Source organism: Aspergillus mulundensis (genome assembly GCF_003369625.1).
Source record: "Aspergillus mulundensis strain DSM 5745 chromosome Unknown scaffold_7, whole genome shotgun sequence".
Lineage (NCBI taxonomy): Eukaryota > Fungi > Ascomycota > Eurotiomycetes > Eurotiales > Aspergillaceae > Aspergillus > Aspergillus mulundensis.
In genome coordinates, this window is record NW_020797895.1 from 1,393,908 (window position 1) to 1,412,633 (window position 18,726).

At 53.3% G+C, this 18,726-nt stretch overlaps 4 protein-coding genes across 4 annotated transcripts; 3 read left to right on the top strand and 1 right to left on the bottom strand.

Annotated features, from left to right (window-relative positions):
* Nucleotides 1-6,611: 6,611 nt before the first annotated feature.
* Nucleotides 6,612-7,724, top strand: hapB (transcription activator HAP2; the record flags this gene model as incomplete). The annotated part of the gene is made up of 1 exon (XM_026749271.1): nt 6,612-7,724. One exon carries the CDS (start codon nt 6,612-6,614, stop codon nt 7,722-7,724), a length of 1,113 nt encoding a protein of 370 aa, XP_026602361.1.
* Nucleotides 7,725-9,728: 2,004 nt separating this feature from the next.
* DSM5745_07256 (putative arsenite resistance protein Ars2) lies at nt 9,729-12,579 on the top strand (the record flags this gene model as incomplete). The annotated part of the gene is made up of 3 exons (XM_026749272.1): nt 9,729-9,831; nt 9,894-11,911; nt 11,965-12,579. The coding sequence occupies 3 exons, from the start codon at nt 9,729-9,731 to the stop codon at nt 12,577-12,579; spliced, it is 2,736 nt and encodes a 911-aa protein (XP_026602362.1).
* Nucleotides 12,580-13,126: 547 nt separating this feature from the next.
* DSM5745_07257 (uncharacterized protein) lies at nt 13,127-14,524 on the bottom strand (the record flags this gene model as incomplete). Its single annotated transcript, XM_026749273.1, has 1 exon — nt 13,127-14,524. One exon carries the CDS (start codon nt 14,522-14,524, stop codon nt 13,127-13,129), a length of 1,398 nt encoding a protein of 465 aa, XP_026602363.1.
* Nucleotides 14,525-17,263: 2,739 nt separating this feature from the next.
* flbB lies at nt 17,264-18,579 on the top strand (the record flags this gene model as incomplete). The annotated part of the gene is made up of 4 exons (XM_026749274.1): nt 17,264-17,336; nt 17,392-17,479; nt 17,532-18,062; nt 18,111-18,579. The coding sequence occupies 4 exons, from the start codon at nt 17,264-17,266 to the stop codon at nt 18,577-18,579; spliced, it is 1,161 nt and encodes a 386-aa protein (XP_026602364.1).
* Nucleotides 18,580-18,726: the final 147 nt, after the last annotated feature.

The window sequence follows — 18,726 nt, forward strand, 5'->3', positions numbered from 1 at the left end:
AGCAGCCTGTAAGCGGCGGCCAAGTCGCCGTGCTATCAGCAAGGGATATAATTTGCCTCGCTATAGATACGTAGGCTAGGTTAGAGCTAACGCCAACTCAGACGAGCGTCTAGTTCGGCCTAGGGAATCCTGGGAGTTTAGAGGTGAAGGGACGGGGTGGTGAAAGTATGGATGGGCGCAGCTGATAGCGGGCGTTGGGGTTGATGCCCAATCAGCCGGTTCTGCAAGCTAAGGGTTCAACCCTCAGGTCTGCCTCACTATCAGTATCGTGGGGAATCGAGGGCCTAGTTTTCCTGGTCTCTGGGGTGTTTTACTGGGTACGTTTTTATAGACTGTTTGAGATTTGAACTTTGAAGTTTGAACTAGTATGCACGTACTCCATGACCATGTGCATGCATGGAATATGATGTATCTACTCTTACTTGTATGGGGCTGAACTTGAAACCAGTTTTACCTTGGAAGTTGGTTTCCGGTTCCCCAAGACTGAGTCTCTGACGCGCATAGACCTGTCTATCGCTCGAAAGTGTCTAGAGCGTCTTGGAAGCTGGGTCCTCTTTCTGGAACGAGAAAACGGCATGGATAAAGTTCGGAATACACAGCCTGGTCTAGGTGAAAATGCAGCAGTTACAGGGATGCATCACACCATCTTCCATTGTACTGCGAAACTCAGACCCCGGAGAATAGACGTTGCAATCAGGGTTGAGGACCAGGGCTTGGTATGTATGTTCTTACATTTGCGGAGTGAGGCTGAGGCGCTTTTCATGGGGCATCCTGATGCACGTCAAAATCATATGCGTGAAGGGGTGCAACGGGCAAAGGTGGAGAAGCAGCCTTTTGGGGAAGCCTCCGGGATGAACCATCGCCATCGTCACATCTGTGCTATGAGCGAGATCACGGGGATGGGACGCTGGGGACCCCTATCCCACGGTCAGCATCTCAAGTCCCATACGAAATGAAGAACAGGGTACGTAGGGTGTGCACTGTGATCCTATCATTATGGACGTAATGAGTGTGATAGTGGCGACTGAGGCGATGAATAGCTCGTCAAGAGTGACGATTCTGCTTCAAGCGGCATAAGGCCAATAATAACGAGGCGGTTGGCAAGTTATGCACCTTGTGCTGCGAGCTCCACACCCCGCGCCGCCCCATCGCAGCCCGAAGAGCTGCATCTGAAGTCCGATTGGACATCCGTCGAGATGACGAGGTCCTGCACCGGAGTTCTTGGATAAGTCCCTGGTTGCCGCCGGGGATGTCCGCGGAGGAGTGCTAGGATCCAGTCGCCTCGGAATCGAGTCATGTGCATCGATCTCCCCTAATCTTGGGCGAATATCGCAGGAGGGAATCACAATTCCAGACGGCAGGGGCAGGCATAATACGAATTCGCGGCCAAGTAGAGACCGCGCCAGTCTTGTGAGTATCAGCCTAGGGCCCTAGATAAGGGCTGTTCTGGCCTCCGCCACGTCACAGGAGGAGCCTAGGAGGGCTGGCTCCCACCGAATGACGGTGCAGAGATAGGTACTAAGCATGACAGCTGCTGCGTGGGCCGCACCTTGCGATGCATCTTGTGCTTCCCACTGAGCAATCATGGCCTGTCGGCCGTGCTTTGTGTTCCGCGAGGTAAGTCAACAGTCGAGCGATTGGTCGTCATCTCAGCAATCTGTGTTTCGCTAGTCGTCATTATGGAAGAAGGGAGGCCCATGATCTGTCGAAGGCATCATCGGCCGGAGATGAACTTGCTCGGTCTCCGTATGATTAGAGGATGGATGCAGCGCTCTGGAGATGGAGATGATATCCAGGGTAGCATTGCCATGGGCTTGAATCACTCGCCGGGCGGTTGGCCATCCCTATTTCGAAAGCATGGTACCAAGACCAACAGATACAAAACTGCTCCGGCAGCAGTTCGCATCACGTCGATGTCCGGGTCGGAGTACACCTATCAAGTACCAACTGGTGCTGCCCAGCCAATGTAAGACTCGATCTTGAGCATGGGCTCAGGAAGGCAGCAACGAGTCTCAGTTCGCGAGGCTGCGCGACGAGCGGAGATTGAACGGTTCAGAGTATAGCATGTTATGGATATTGCAATCTCAAACCATTCTGTACGAGAAATCCTGGTATCGCGGTTGTTTGGATGTTTGTTGTATACTCCGTAGTGTAGTCCCGGTGGAAGAAGATCCGGCAGCCAGCTGCATCAAGTAAGGAAGTCGATGTCTGATCCAAGCTCGACCATTGAGCTCAAGCCTGGCAGAATGCAATGCCAATGTTAGCAAGTGAGGTTGCCAACAAGCAACAAATGACAAGTGACAATTGAACCGTGCACAGGGAGTACAAGACCTCGGGATTCGAGATAAACCTCCGAGCTGGAAAGAGGAGGCCGATCTCCGTAGAGTGCTCAGTGCTCACACTGGGGCCTGGCAGGCTGGGGCTCACCGAGTGCCAGTAACACTGTCAGATCGGCGCCATCTCTTTTGAGGACCTGACTCACTGTCTCGGCAAAGCCAACAGGCTCCACTTCAAGATCGATGACATCTTCGAGAGATTTGAACAAAGAAACGCGCGGCGATGATATCCCTGCGTACCAGTATCGAAGAACCAGGAAACAGATTTTTTCCGTTCTCGAGAGCAGCCAAGGCACAAATAGTACCGGCCCTCTGTATCTCCTAGTACCTGTCGTCGTGTCTGAACTAAATTTACACAAAGAGCACAGAACACAGCGAGTCCACTGATGAGCGGTGTACGTGTGGGGGATGATTCAACGTGACGTCAGGACAGATCTGAGCACGTTTTGTATGTATCCCAGATACAGAGGCTGGGGAAGGTAAGATACGGCTAACCGCACTTCAACCTCCAGAATAATAATGTATTATGTTTGATAAGTCCTGGCAAGGCGGCGGTCAGTTCCAAATTCCCAGTCTCAGCACGTGGTGTGGCACAGATCGCCTAATATCAGTCCAGAGGCAGAGACTTGCGAGGCTATCTAGTCTAGTATCTACCGAGCGCTCACAAGCAGTCCGCAGTCCGCAGTCCGCACTCGAGACATCTCTCGAATCTCGCGAATCTCCCGAATCTCCAAGGTGCGGTGTGAATCACCTGTGAATTTGAACGGACGCCTGCGTGGCTGGGCTTAGAATAACGGCGGGTCGTCACAAAGATGTGGCTTGCTGCGCTGGTTTGCTCGTATTCCCAGACGCTCAGTTGCACACGGCAAGGATCTCGAAATTCGATTTAAAATGCCCATCCTCGAGGAAACCTGAAAGTTCCCATGCTCTCGCGTCAGCCTCGTGTTGTGACGCCGGGTCTGGCCCTTTCCGCCTCCCTCCTTGGTCTCAAAGATATTTCACCGGTTCCAGATTCTCAACAGACAGGGGACGAAGGGTAAGGTAAGTTTGTCGTTGATATACACCTCGTCGGCATATTCTTTTGGCTGCCCGATAGCCACTAGGCCCCAGCCTCCCTAAAGGAATATAACCGAGGCGCTTTACCGCAGCTTTAGCCCGTCTCGGTTCGCTCAATACGGAGCACATGTCCGTGGAACACTTACGGAGTAGCCTTGGCCTGGATAATGCTCACCTTGCTTGCGAGCGGACGGTCATACTCAGCGTGGTTAGCTGCTGTAGAAATCACGCTTGGTGTTACACATGTTGACAGGGAACATCGCTATTAAAGAGACCAGCCAGTCACAGATTTTGTTGGCGCATTGAATCATGATTCGCACAAGCGAGCCGCGAGCAGAGCACTTCTCGAGTTCTCAGACAGCACTGGCCTCCCCCACGGCGGCTACCGTAGAGAGCATCATAATTTCGGAAGTGCCGGAGTTCCCGCAAGTAAGCGTCAAAGCGAGGGAGAGATAGATCATGAAACAGGCGAAGAGAAGAATAAGCAATGAAACTCCGGGCATGCCTGTATAAATCTGAAATCTGAATCTGACACTGGATGAGCTGATCGAGTTGATCCATGGATGCTGACTGAATGGAAATGGTGGTTGGGCTGGTAACTTACCAGATTTACCGGTAATCTGTTACATACGATACATCGCTTGATCACCTGGTCTACAGCAGGACACTTGCTTCATTGAATGGCCGTCATCGATTGGAAGAGCGTTCATTACTGTAATTACTCTCTAAGACCTTGAGAAAGGCATATAATTTTTTTCTACCAAAGAATCGATCTCCAGGCAAACTATATGTCGAGAGTCAGCCAGACCAGAGCGTGTCGAGTGGAGCGGGCGGCAGCTCCGTACCGTACTAAACCCCGGCGGCCTCATACAAATATCGCTGCCAGGCCCGCCCTCGCTCGTCGCTTCTCGCTGCTCCCTCTCGTTGGTCATCCAGCTTGCGCGCCCTCCAGTCATCCTCCTGCTGGCCTGCCCGCACTCTGCCCATTGGCTTTGCTCCTTTTTCTTTTTTTCCTACTCGTCCCCCCTTAAGAGCTCTGGCAATCCGTCTGTCCAACCGCATCAGAGCCTGCCTTCCCACCCCATCTGCTGTGCTCCTTCGTGATTGCACGCTCGCCGGCCACTTTGGATATTTTCCACGGTTGTCGTCGAATCAGTCGCTGCCTCCAGGTACGTTCAGAATACATCCCAGCCTGTCGCGCTGCCCCCTTACTTGCACCGTGCTTTGCTGTGTATTTTTGCTTTGCTCCTTTTCTTTGCTCTTGTGCTCCAATATCGCACACCTTAATTTGGCCGTGCCCAATCCCGTTGCATGCGCGTTCCCCTCGAGGCCCCGGCCCAGCAAATCCCATCACTTTCCACCGTGTTGCCTGTGTCTGCATTCCCCAGCGTGCCCGGCTGCATTCTCTCGTTGGCTTCCAGACCGTCGGTTGTTTATCCTCCACAAATCACATTACTTTGGCTTCATCCTTGAACCCTCCGTCCTCCACATAACCGCCGACTGCCTTGTCACTCGCCCCGTGCCGTTGTCCGCCTTGGTCGCGGCGACACTGACATCAGCGGCAGCCCACTGTCGCGCAAAGAGCCGTGCTTTGGTTGGCACATTTCGCGCGCTCAGTCTACGGCAGTTGATTCCTACCGCGCGCCTTGTCGCTCGTTTCCCCTTCTTGCTGTCCCTCTGCTAGCCGCGCGAAACAGTTGCCATCGCTTACTCACCAGTGCTGGAGGTCGGTGCTGAGTCCTGATTCGGCTCTTACCACCGCGGCCCGGCAAAGACCGCGCGACTGTGATCTTTCCCCCCTCCCTCAGCCAGCATCACAATCTTGCACTTGAAACTGCATATTCTTCGAGGCGGTGCATAACGAGCCTTCGTTTTACTTTTTTTTTTCTCCTGCATTGACCATTCTCTTGCCTTAGCGCATGTGGGCACTTGGACTTTCCTGTGGTATTCCTGCACTGTTGTTATGTTTCTGTCGCGTCGAGGCCCAATCACACCACGCGTCAACCTTCATAGTCCTGTGCGCCTGACATTTCCCAGCAGCCGTGCAATTGTTTTGAATTGGCGCGATTGCTACTTGGTGCATCCGCGCGCCGTCTGGAAGTCTAGGTCGTGCATTGCGCATTGTGACGAGGTATGTCATCGGCTGCATCATGATTCCCGCTTGCCAACGCATACATCCCTCAGCCCTGGAGAAACTAAACCGCGACCATCTCGGTCTTTCTTTCTCGTCCCCGCCACTTACTCACTCCCCTCCTGTTGACAGCGCACGAATCAAGTGCCAAAAATAAAATCTGTTGTAGAAAAGACCGCTGACGATCACTTTGCAGTTGCGCTCTTGCTATCGCAAGTTCATCTGAGGAAAGGCGGATTCTGACATCAGTCTTGTATCGGGATCACCTCAGCGCCTCGAGGGACACGCTCTCTGCACCGCCTCAGATTTTGGCTTCGTGCCGTGTCTCTGCCTCATACGGACCTGGACCTTACCTGGCAGCCTAACTGATCCTGAATTTGGGCAAGGTAGCCTGCGACCTGCCGTCTCAGATAAACTGTGTAGCTCCCACAGCCCCCCCATTCTGTGGCGGCGATAAGCAGTAGTGCGTTTCTACCAAGCGATCGCGCTGTGTCTGACAACGCATCGAGTACGAGCCTAGTCGAGGGCACCCTGGTTTAGCTGCGTCTGAGCCCAACCACGTTACACCTTTGAGGTGGATGTAAAAAAAAGACAGACCCTCCGAAGGATCTCGTTGGAAGTGATTTTGTGATACAAGCATCTCTCCAAATCTCATCGATCTTGAAATCTGAAAAGCTCCAGCGGACGGGCAAAGCAGAACCAAAGGTAAGCGCCCAAGTCAAGCGCCCTCTTCTCCAGTCAACCCCACCAATTGATCCAGTGACCGCACGGTGCTGCGCCTTGAGTCCACTAGCTAATAAGCGTCTGCAGTCCTGGCACATTGGATCTACAAATCATAAGTTACAAGCGGCGCCTGCTCTGTAACTGCCCCTCAGCTTTCCCAATAACCTCAAGCGCAGAGTTCTTATATCCTATCATACTGCCGTGGTTCTCTGCCTCTCTATTTGACTGGAATATTATCTACCAATCACCCATCTTCACCGCTATTATTGATCCTGGTTGGCCGGTTCCTGGCATCTGAAAACCACTAACAGCTACACTAACTAGGAAGTGTGACGGGCGTGTTCTTCCGCCGCGACTTCACAATCATGGAATACTCTCCACAATATCAGCAACAGCATGCCCAACATCCGCACCCGGCTCCCCATATGGCCGGTCCCTACCAAACAGCACCTCAGAACCCCGGTTCGGCTGTGGGATCCATGACGTCTCCAACCAATCCCCAGGCACACATTCAACAGGCACATCCCACGCATCAAGCTTCTCCCGTTGTCCCATCACAATCCCATTACCAGCAGGCGCAAAATGCCCCGGGCCCGATGCACCAGCAAATGAACTTCCCTCAGCCCTACGGTGTCACGGCGGCCATGCCACCGCAACCATACGGCATTTCTCCCACCCAGGCTGCCGCCATGGCAACTGCAGCGGCTTCGGGGCAGTTCTATCCTGTACATGGAGATTCCATGGCTGGTCAAATACCACAAGGTCCGCGCGGCTCACCCCGCATGCCGGGCGTATCCGTGAAGCCTGATAGAAATCCGCGGTCACCGCCTCAAATGCCTGGCCAGATCCCACCGATGGGCTCGCAGGTACCGCTAACCCCAACCGCTCAGATGCAGCAGCGTCGCATGAGCCATGTGGGCAGCCCGCACGTGCAGACCACTCAACCCGTTCTAAACCACGTCGGTAGACCCTCGGTACCTCCGTCGATGCCACCTCCCCCGCATCCCGTCCAGCAAGCCCAGACATCTCCGGAGATGGTCCCTAGTGGCGCAGAGGAGTCGCCATTGTACGTGAACGCGAAGCAGTTTCATCGCATCCTAAAGCGACGCGTTGCTCGGCAAAAATTGGAAGAGCAGCTACGACTTACCTCCAAGGGTCGCAAGCCATATCTTCATGAGTCGCGACACAATCACGCAATGCGACGCCCCCGTGGCCCTGGTGGTCGGTTCCTCACGGCGGATGAGGTGGCCGCCATGGAGAAGAAGGGTGTTTCGGGCCTGGGGCAGGAGAATGCGGATCCAAATGCGTCAAAAGCACTCGGCGACAATTCCCCTTCGTCTCAAAAACGCAAGGCCAATGATGGGAATCACGATAACCCCAACTCAGGCAAAAAGGCAAAGACCGGTGCACGAAAGCCCAGTAGCACTGCTGAGGAAAGCGAACCCGAGTCCGGCGGTCCTTCGGATGAGGATGGTTGAATCTTGTGCAATACCTCTCTTTGATTCTATGTCATGGGTGGATGATTGCCCTTGGAAATCTGTACCCTTTTCGTTCTTTCATTCATGTCTGTTTATATTCTTATGCTGGTATGATGTCCGATAACTTTCATGATCCTCATTTTCAGGATTGCATGTATGATGTGCCCATGGTTTGATCTTTTCGTTTTCGATTCTTAGCGTGGAGGATGAGCTTGATTTCCTGGATGGGTGACATAGCCGATACCCCTTATCAGTTCTCTCTGTACCGAGCCGGACATGGTTCGCGGCCCAAATGCAGATATACCGCTGATATTGCGATTGTTTCCTTCCGACTTGACATCTCTGGATGCCGCCACGTCGTATCTTCTCGATAACTGGCTTTTCTTTCTAGCTATGCTGATTCTCTTTGGTCCCCTTGTTTGCTTCGTGGTCATTGGCACTGTATAGAGAGGTTTCCTCACGGATAATGTTCTGGTCTGGAGTCTTGGTGTGGTGGCAGATGTAGCGGGCTTACCCTGGTGCAGGTGGTCCTGTGGGCACTTCCGCAACTCGATACCCTGAGCCTTCCGCTGCGGTCTTTCCCTTGGTTCTATCTTCATCGAACAATGAGTTCCCGTCATAGCTGAATATCTTACCACGGGCGATTGGAGTGCCGAACGGTTGATGGCGTGCGGCGATAATAGGGTCTCTTGCTGTGGATGATTGGGAATTGTTTTTGGCGTCGTCTCTTTTTTTCCATATCGTGTGATATCCTACTGATGATTCCCCGGTTGTATAAAGATCAAAATACACTTGCTGATGTCATTGGCTATATCTGACTATTGCCGCGGTCCAGTAGCTATACTTTTACATGCAGACGTAGAGTACCATAAGTTGTTCCATAATCCAGACTCGTAGATTATGCATAATCTTGATCTACCTCTGCTGAACATATATCGTGGCTCATTGCAGAATTTACGTTTGCGCAAGCGAGCATAAGCGCTCAGCGCTTGATCACAAGCCCTCTCTAGGCTCACCACCACACAAAAAATGCTGCTCAGCAATACAAACCAGTACGGAGTACCTATGAACCTTGAAGTGATAACCCGACCTCCCCAGCACCGATGTCTCGTGACCTCCCAGCCATCTCCATTTCCATTACATAATCAGCCGGGGTCCCGTCCGTCAAACCGACCCACTCCCGTTTCGGACTAGTGCTTCAGCTCCGGCTCTGGAACTCCAAATGATTCTCTCTTGCTCTCTCCGATCTCTCCTGTTGACAACTCTATCGCTCCATCTGACCTCTTCGGGCTGGACGTATCTAGAGAGTGGTTCGTCGCCGTCATACTCTACTTCAAGGCTTCTTGTAGGTTGCCTGCCTTTGCTCTCATTCTCATTGCGTTCGCCCAAGTCATCAGCTACCCGCCCTTGTCTCTCTGTTCCCCTTCCCTGGCCTATTCGCTCCGAACCAATCCCCCAACCCTTTATCATTATTGTTCACCCTCTATACTTTTCAACCTACCTTCCTGGCTTCTGTTCTTCATAATCTATTCATCTTCCGCCTCTTTGGAGTCGACAGTGAATCGTCGCGCCGATCGTGCCCATCGAGACCATCCGGATTCTTGTCACCTTGTCTTCATTATTGCGCTTTCTTCTGGCTCATCGCCAGCTCGTGTCTTTCACTTAGCTACTTCACTTTTCTTGTCGCCATGGGCGTCTCCACCGATGATTCTTTACCGCTGTGCGGTCGGCTTCTCTCTTTTCCACTCTTACATCTCTCCGTCCTTTACCACCGTCAGCGCTCAGATGAACACAGTCCATCGAACACTTCAAAGAACATCTTCTAATGTTCATGGTACCAGGTTCTAGCTTAGATCTACGTTGTCTATTTCCGGGAACGCCAAACCCTCTTCGCCCCGGCTGTCTCGGTGTCTTGCCGCCGACCTTCGCATAACACACCGTCCTGGAGCCTTGCTCGGGTTTTCAGCTGCGATTGACGCCTGGCATCATCAATCTCCGCTCGAAATGGATTCGTACGATACTTACGGATCCCCTCCAAGGGGCCGCGAGGGAGGAGATTCCTATATGTCTAGGGCTTCGATGGATTCGTACAGACGCAGATCACCTGGTAAGTTGCGAACCCGCGGTTGTCGCCCACGCGACTTTGCTAATCAGACGCCTGCTGTATAGTATCTCAGGACCGGCGGCGTGGACGCGGGCGCTCGCGCTCTCCTGTAATGATCGATCGGTATGAACCTTCGGATCGCAGGGCTTCTCGGGACGATTACTATTCTGCTGCGCGCGAGCATAGCGCGCGAGAACGTGAGGATCGCCGCCGCCAACCTTCACCACTGGCTGCCAACATCGACCGCTATGTGCCTGGACAAGACACCGGCAAGCGATCAATTCCCGCCAACCCTCTGCCGAACCCCCTGAACCTAGACTTTCAAGTGGGCTTCAACTGGTTTGCCGAGTGGTGGCGGGCTGAACAAGCTATAAAAGAGGAAAAGGAACGCGCAAAGCACGGGGGACGCCGGCCATCTGACCGTGTCAAAGGAGAGCGCGAGGCGCGTGAAGATCGTGACAGAGAACGGGCCCAGATACAAGCAGCCTACGATACCTACAAGGTGGATCTCCAGATCAAGATGGCCCGGACTTTCGTTCAGCACCATAAAAATGATGAATGGTTCAAAGAGCGCTACATTGCGGAAGTACGGGATCCTCTCCGCCGCAATCTCATGGAGTTCCGAGTAGGCGCTTATCAGCAGTGGGAACGTGATATTGAAGGAGGCCTCTTTGACGACTTTACTTTGGAAGGCATCTACAAAAGCGAAAGTGACGGCGCTGGCGGCGTGATTGAGAAGGAGGAAGGCGAGACCACGGCTGTTGGGGAGACCCTCGGCGTGTTGGACTTGCTTCCAGCAAGAGGCGGAGACCTGCGTGACGAGGCCTTGTCTCAACCAGCCTTGCTTATCAAGACGCTGGCGCCAAACGTGAGCCGTCAAAAGATCGAGGAGTTCTGCAAGGAGCATCTGGGAGAACAGGACGGAGGCTTCAAGTGGCTTAGCTTGAGTGACCCCAACCCCTCAAAGAAGTACCATAGGATGGGATGGATCATGCTCCACCCAGCGCCTGATGTTGCGGTCGTTGAGAGAGGCGACGGACGCGAAGAAGAAGGCGAAATGGATGAGGATACCGTTACCAATGGTTCAGGGACTGCTACGGTTGCCGAAAAGGCTCTCGAGGCGACTAACGACAAGACAATTCATGATCCGGTTCATGGAGATTTTGTCTGCCATGTCGGCGTCCACGCACCCCCGTCCCAACTTCGAAAGAAGGCGCTTTGGGATTTGTTCTCCTCACCTGACAGGATTGAGCGTGACCTGGAGCTGGCAAGGAGACTAGTTTCCAAGCTTGATTCTGAGATGGGTCAAGGCGTTGATGGCTATACCAAGGTTGAAGACCGAGTTGAAGAGCTTCGCGGAAAGGGTTGGCTCCAGCCCCCCGTCACTGGACCTGTCAGTGTCAAAAGAAGGAGGTCCAACTTTGACGCAGACGATATGGACGAGGGCGAGACAGAGGAAGGAGAGGAGCAAGAAGAGTGGGCAGACGACGATGCCGATGATGAGGAGCTCCTGGCGAAGAAGAAGAAACTGGATTTGATGGTGGAGTACCTCCGCCGAGTGTACAATTTCTGCTTCTTCTGCGTTTTCGAGTCCGACTCGCTCCACGAGCTCACGCGTAAATGCCCGGGTGGACATCTTCGTCGTCCACGAACTGGCCTTACCACACAGGCGAAAGCCGTTGCTAGAGCCAGTGCCCTCGGGCAACCTTTCCCCGTCAAGAAGAAGGATCCGAGCGAAGAAGGAGAGGAGCAGGCCCCACCGCCGAGCGAGAAAGAGAGGCGGTCCCAGAGATACACGTCGAAATCCGAGCAGCAGCTCCAGCGTGCGTTCAATTGGGTCAAGACGTTTGAAGACAAGATCCTACAGATTCTCGAGCCTGAGAATGTGGACATTGTCAAGCTCGGCGGCAAGTCCGTTGACGAAGCTCTTGAAGAGGAATTGGCCAAATATGTCAAGCAGGAGGATGAGTCAAAGTTCCGATGCAAGGTACCAGAATGCACAAAGCTGTTCAAGGCAGAGCACTTTTGGCGTAAACATATCGAAAAGAGACACGCGGATTGGTACGAACGTATCAAGAATGATGTAAGTTGATAACTCCCTCAACGATAGAATTCTCAGACTAACTTCATTGGCAGCTCGCCTTGGTGAACGCCTATGTGCTTGACCCTGCTCGCATTGCGCCTTCGCGCTCCGACGCCAACAGCAACGGTCACTTCCCTCTCAGCTCCGGCCAGAACCAGGCCGGCACTCCTCGTGGGTTCAGCCTAGCGGCGATGCCTCCTTACCTCGCCAATGGATCAGTCCCACCTGGCTTCCAGCCAGGAGGTATCCCCGGCTTTATGCGACTCGATAACCAGGCGTCATGGGCTGCGAATAGCATGGCCGGCGGCGAACTGCACCAACCCGGTGTCATGCGTCGTGGCGGAAACCGCTACAACAACAACCGCTCTGGGCCCTATGATCGCCGAGGAAATCGGCACGGGCCCCAGGGTGCTGGCCGCTTGAGCCCTGGCCGCGGAATGCTCAGCATGGGAGGTGGTAGTCGTCTCAACGCTGCCGCAGCTTCCTACATCCCCCCTGGCCATCCCGCCGCCGCCTTTGCCGCACCGGGAGGTTTCCCTGACGCACTGGGCTCTGGTCCTTCTCAGCAAGCCATGGGACCGCGCGAGGCTGTTCAGGGCCGTAGCCTGAAGAGCTACGAGGATCTCGACGCCGTCGGTGGCGCCGGGAGCGGCGAGTTGAACTACTGATCTCTCACTTCTCGGGTACTTTGATTTGATATTATCTTCGGCGTCAACGGCAAATGTTTTCTTTCTTTCTTTGTTAATCACTCTTTGCATCACTGGGCCCAGCAACCGTTTCCCCAGATTTCTCGATTCGATTTGTAATTCTTGTTTCTCTTCCAAGGCGCATAAAAGAGCAGCTCACTTGTTTTCTTCACCATCCACACACATCTCTTCTTTGCCTGTTGTAACCATACACGTGTTTTCCCCCCAAGACCCCCGGTTATCCATCTGAAAACGTGGTCGTCTGTCTCGTCTGCTTTGATCTGGGACCTGAATGTACCATAGTCTAGGCTCTTTCTTTTCGTACTTCCGTTCGGTACAGTACATTAGGCACAGTTACTTGCAAGCTTGGGTTAATATAGGGAGTTCATACTATCTACAGAAGTCCTACGTGGCCTAGGCGCGTATGCATTATATGTGGAGGGAAGGTATTTTGTAAAAGAACTCGATATGGCATTCGTAAGATGTAACCACATAGGTGCGTCTAGCCTATAGTCGAGTACGAGCTACATCATATGCTTGCTCCGGGCATTTGGATAACAACCTCATCGCTCCCATCGCGCCACTGCGCACCCATCTTGCGGATCCGGCGCTCGCTGGCGAGGAAGAGGAGGAGGTATATCTGGCAGGCGATCTCGCCCCAGGCGTAGACTTTAAGAGAGAGTGCTTGGGCGCCGAACTGGGCATTTTCGGTAGAGGTGGATGTCCCGGTCTTCACGGCATTGTGATTTCGATCTTCGAGGATACACCAGACACCCCATCCCGCCCGGCCCTCTTTCGCGATGAAATCGGATAGGAAGGTCCAGAATCTAGTGAAGAGGGGTTTGTCCCAGTATGTGCGGCTGGGATGGGAGTCTGGGACGGTTGCCGAGGTTTCTGGAACGAGGTTGATGTCGAGGTACCAGTATCCTCGCTCGAGTACGTCGAGATCCCTTGTCTGAACTTTGGGGTTGTATGTCCGCGGGGATTTGAGGCGGTCTGTTAACATCTCCAGGGTCGGGGTGATGTGGGTTGTGAAGGGGGATTGTGAAATTGGGGGAGGAGGTGGTTTGATCTCTAAGGGGAGGGAGAGGAAGGCAGTAGGAGATTCGGAGTCATTTGGTCGTGCTTCTGGTTCTGCTACTGGCTCTGACTCTGGGCGTTGTTTGCCACTGTTTTCTTTCTTTCTTTGCCCTTCAGGGACAACTGGAGTGTCGATGATGGTGGTAGGGCTGGCCTGCGTTGGAATGACTTCGCAATCACCTGTAGTAGGAATGGGAGTATTATCGCTTTGCGCACCATGGTCATCATGCTGGGCATGTTCAACCGGTGGCTTCGTTGGGCCTAGCTGTCCCCCGGCTACTTTCTCTTTTTCTGCGATGACAGCGGGGTTGGTGCTCTTTGTAGGGCTCATGTGTGTCGATATGACCTGACGGCTCCCTGCAATGGGCGTATTATCGCATTGCACTTGACCATCTTCCTGCCCGTAATGTGTAACGGGTGGCGGCGAGTCCAGCCTGGGTCGTTTCGCCGGTATGTAAGCAGAAGCATATGGAGTCTCTGGGACTGGGAGTGGAAGCAGACTCAGACTCGCACTGTCAGCACTCAACCCCGGCTGTTCCAGATCTGGCTGGGAATCTGGGATGACGCTAACGGGCGTTTCGAGCGAATCCCTGTCCTTCTGGGAGCCATCGCGTGTAGCGACCGGGTGCAGTGGCACTGGCGATGAGTTGCGGGACGTCGCGTCACCAAGCTCGGTGTTCTTTGAGTCTGTTTCTACTGCTTCTGCATGCTGTGCTGTGCTGATGGTGATGGTCTCACGTGAGTAGCTTTGGAAGTTCAAAATGGCCTCGACCTGGGCGCGGTAGCGGGCATCGTCGACGACGCCACTGGGCGCGGAGATGTGGACGAGGATTTCCGATTTGTCCATGCGCGAACCTTGTGCATTTTAGTTGTCGATCATTATATATAAGAGTCGAGATTTGTAATTTGGTACGGAGTATATAGCCCGGAGAGGGAAGAGTAGGAGTGAGGCTCGAGAGGCGAGAGTCGAGAGTTGGTGAATGACTTGGTGAATGAGAGGAAAGAACGGACCTCGGCTGTGGACGGGAGAGGGGCGTGACTTCCCGATTGGGCAGAGTGCCTGATCGCCCGCAATAGTTCGTCAGTCCATCAAGTCCCAACCAACACCAAGAATCATCATCACAAATCATCGAATTCATCAGCAGTGATCTCATGTCAATGTCAGGGACCGACTCCTGATTATCTCGCATGCAGGGCTCGGCTCTTCCCGGCGGATTGTGCTCTCTTGGCTGATTCACCTTACTCCGAGTAAGCTATGATCTGCTCTGTGCTCAGTCTCACTGGTGACTGCTCGCAGTGATTTGGAATACTCTTCATGCCACTGTGACGATCATCCGCTAGGGCTTCGGCGCTCTTAATCTCATATCACTGACTCGCGATCCCATGGTTTGATTGGTGCCCTGGCCATGGGAGTTACGCTTTTCCACCATCCTGGGACCCATCAACAGACTATACTCCGTAGATGGGAAGTGACACAGTGTGACACTACAGCCTTGGAAAGGAGGCCAGCCACTAACAGGCACATGCTCGATGCTCGATGCTAGATTGACCCATGACCCGAGTCCCAAATTGACACGAACCTCCTTTTCTAGTAATGAGCGACAGGTGCTACGGAGTATCTGTCCCCATGGCACCCTGCTTGCTGCTTCTTCTATGCCGACTTTTTACACTACCGCTGCGCATTCTTGTCCGTGCACCCCGCCGCATATGCACAAGTCAACTACGAGTGAAGATGATTTGTGAGAAGGGAAGGAATGCGTCTGCTCCAGCTGATGCATGCTAGTCCACAGCACTGTGGTCCTCGGCCGTTGGAAACCACAGCAGGAGCGGCGCTACGGGTTCCGTTAGCCTTATATTGATGACTAGCGTCAGGCCCAAGGCTAGGGAGTAGGGATCCTGGTCATCGACTCATCGTGCGGGATCGATGGTGGCGGCACGGTGGACACCTCTTCTCTCGAGAGTCGAGACTTGAGGAGTCCAGCGATCTGCACAGACCATGGAGGAAGCCAGGATGACCTACCGAAATATGCCTTAGATACTCCTAGTGACGCGCCAGGATGAAGCCGAGGATTTGACTCCTTGAGGTCAAATGCGCTCATGAAGACCTCTTCTTCTCACCTAAAGATGGCCACCGTTTAGCTATTCCGGGCCCCGTCGAGGACGAGAGTCGCTCGGTGGAGTAGAAGCTGCAAGCACCGTCATCGGCCCCCTAAACGGCAAAGAAGACTCAGGATAGCCTACGGGGCCTTATCCGCTGAAGCCAATAATCGTCAATTTGGTGCGGAGTATGGTGGCAGACAAGTACAGTCTACCTCGGAAGGATATCAGGGTCGTTTGACTCGTCTGCAATCGAGGCAAGAGAAACTCGGACCATTTTATGGAATACCGTCAATTTCAATTGATTGTCACTTGTCCTGATCCCAACTTCCCAAGCCCTGGCTCCTGACTCGTGAAGTAAGTCGCTGTAGCCATATTTTCAGGCCGCGCGGAATCAGAATCTCATCGAGATTTCTCCACGGGGCGATCTGGACCCAGAAGTTGAGAACTCTTGATCCGTGATCTTCTTCTTTTGCTTCAACCACACTTTTCTTCTTTCCATTTGCAACCCCCTCAAATCGGAGTACTTTTTCCGCCCTCATCTCTCCTTGTCTTCCCTGTCTTCCCCTCACGCTACCGACTGGGCGGAAGAAGGATTCAAGCCATCCGAACCTTGAATCGGGACACTCTGTCTGGGCTGATTCGCCGAAATCGTCGCTAGCTAAGCCCATCATCGAGATTCGTATCGATTCATCGAACCCAGCCAACTGGGCCCTGAAGAACGGCACAGCAGCCAATAACCTAAAACTTCGGGGTAGCCGGGCGACACTGACGGTCAGGCTGGCGTCCCAACCATTATAACGCCGCTTCGCCCTGCCGAGTCTTATCTCGACTATTATTGCGTCCGCGCTGACAGGTTGACGTCTTGCCACGGTGACGGCCGTGTCGCAGCCTTGACCTTTCTTCTGTGGCTCGTGGAAGGGGAAAAGAATCCATCTTCTGGCTATTGGGTGCGTATACCCATCCACCCCAACAGCCGGGCGCTTGGACAAGAATCCACTTGTTTCGTATTGAGTTCTTTTGAGGCTGACGCCAGTTTTGATCTGTAGAATATCTCATTGCCCGAACAATCTTTCCAGGTTTCGCTGGCTCGCTGTGACACTTACATTTTTTTCGCCATTCGCTGCCCACGGTCGCACTCAACCTTCTCACACTTCTCCGCCATCTACCATCCCCGCAACCATGACTTCGATTGGTAGTGGGCCAATACCGTTAGACTTGGACGCCATGGATTCCTTGAATCGGCAAAGTTTAGGACACAGTGCTTCACCAGGTTCGCATACACAACACGCACCCCTGCGCTTTCTGTTGCCTCCCGCGCATGTACCTTGGAATACGGGCAGCCTCTTTGTTATCCTTGCCGAGGTTCCTTTTTAATCTGGCGGCGCCCCCTTGCGTGGCCAGATTTTAATTTGCTCTATTTTCCCGCACCGTTGGAGACTATTCTCAGTTGCTAATGGATCCTACAGCCGGCCAAGATTCACCCAGTATGAGGGGCTCGATCAGCACGGACTTCTTCAGGTTGTTTAGCGGCGGAGCGCAGACCAAGAAAACCACTCGAGGTTTGTTCTCGTCGTTCTTAAAATAGCATTTTGGCTAATCCTACATACTCCGTAGATGGACAGCCCGCCAAACGAAGAGGCCCAAAGCCTGATAGCAAGCCGGCTCTTACGCGACGGCAGGAGTTGAACCGTCAGGCGCAGAGGTAGGGTTCCTATCGTCTCTCTCCAGGGCGGCACTCACCATCATCCCATTAGGACACATCGTGAGCGGAAAGAGCAGTACATCAGAGCTTTGGAGAGTGAGGTTGCACGGTTGCGAGAGGCATACACGCAGGAGATTTCGGCGGCGAACCTTGCAGTTCATCAACATCGGGAAATGGTCAGCTCCGTATCGGAAGAGAACAACATGCTAAAGGAGATCCTTGCGGCGCACAACATCAACATCGACGCCGAATTAGAACGGCGCAGAGTCGAGCGGCCAATGGGACCTGTGTTCCACTCCAGCCCCGTCGGGGCCGGAAGCGTTGGATCGCAGACAGGCGTCGCATCATTCACGGCGCATACCTACAGCACGCCGCCAACCACAGTGTCATCATCAGGGATGAGCCCGAAAGTCCATGGAGTGGAGAAGTTTGACTTTTCATCGGTTCCGGACGCTGGGCCGAGTAGCCATGGCATTGCGGCCATGCCCTGTGATGCTCTTGCTGCCATAGATCGACGTCCGCCTATCCAGGGCGGCGGGATATTCGAAGACCATCCTCAACTTCAGATTGACTTCATCTTGGCGTATGTCCTATTATCTCTGTTCATCTGATCAAATCTGACTCTGTATAGGCTGGAATCACCTTGCCGAGAGCATACAGACTACCTCTGCCGACGTTCTGTCACCGAAGCCGACGACGAGGATATGCCGTTTTCAGGACACGCGCTGATGGCCACCTGCCCGCCGCCAAGTTATATCTCCAACACGACCAGCGAACAAACGTACCCGCACAAGACCTATGACCTACCGCATGCCAACCTCACGACGCTACTCAACCTCAGCCGGCAACTGGTGACAGAAGGACAAGTCACCCCGATCATGGCACTCCAAGCTCTAAAGAGCCACGATATGTACACGAGGTTGACGCGGGACGACGTAAAGCTGATTATGGACACGCTTGAGAACAAGGTCCGCTGCTACGGGTTCGGGGCAGTACTGGAGGACTTTGAACTCATGGACTGCTTCAGCAGCGTTCTCGGATCCAAGATTGAGGGAGGCATATCGTTCTCTCAGCCTGCTGATGAGACGCTGTATGCATGATTACTTGCTTTCCTTTTCCATTTCTCTTTCCCATTTGTGATTCCCCCTGTTTTCGTTTCATCCCCTTATCGCTGATACCTAGCATCCGCTACCCATGTATATATAGCATGCTCTGCGAGCGTTGTTTCCTTTCTTTTACTTCTACGG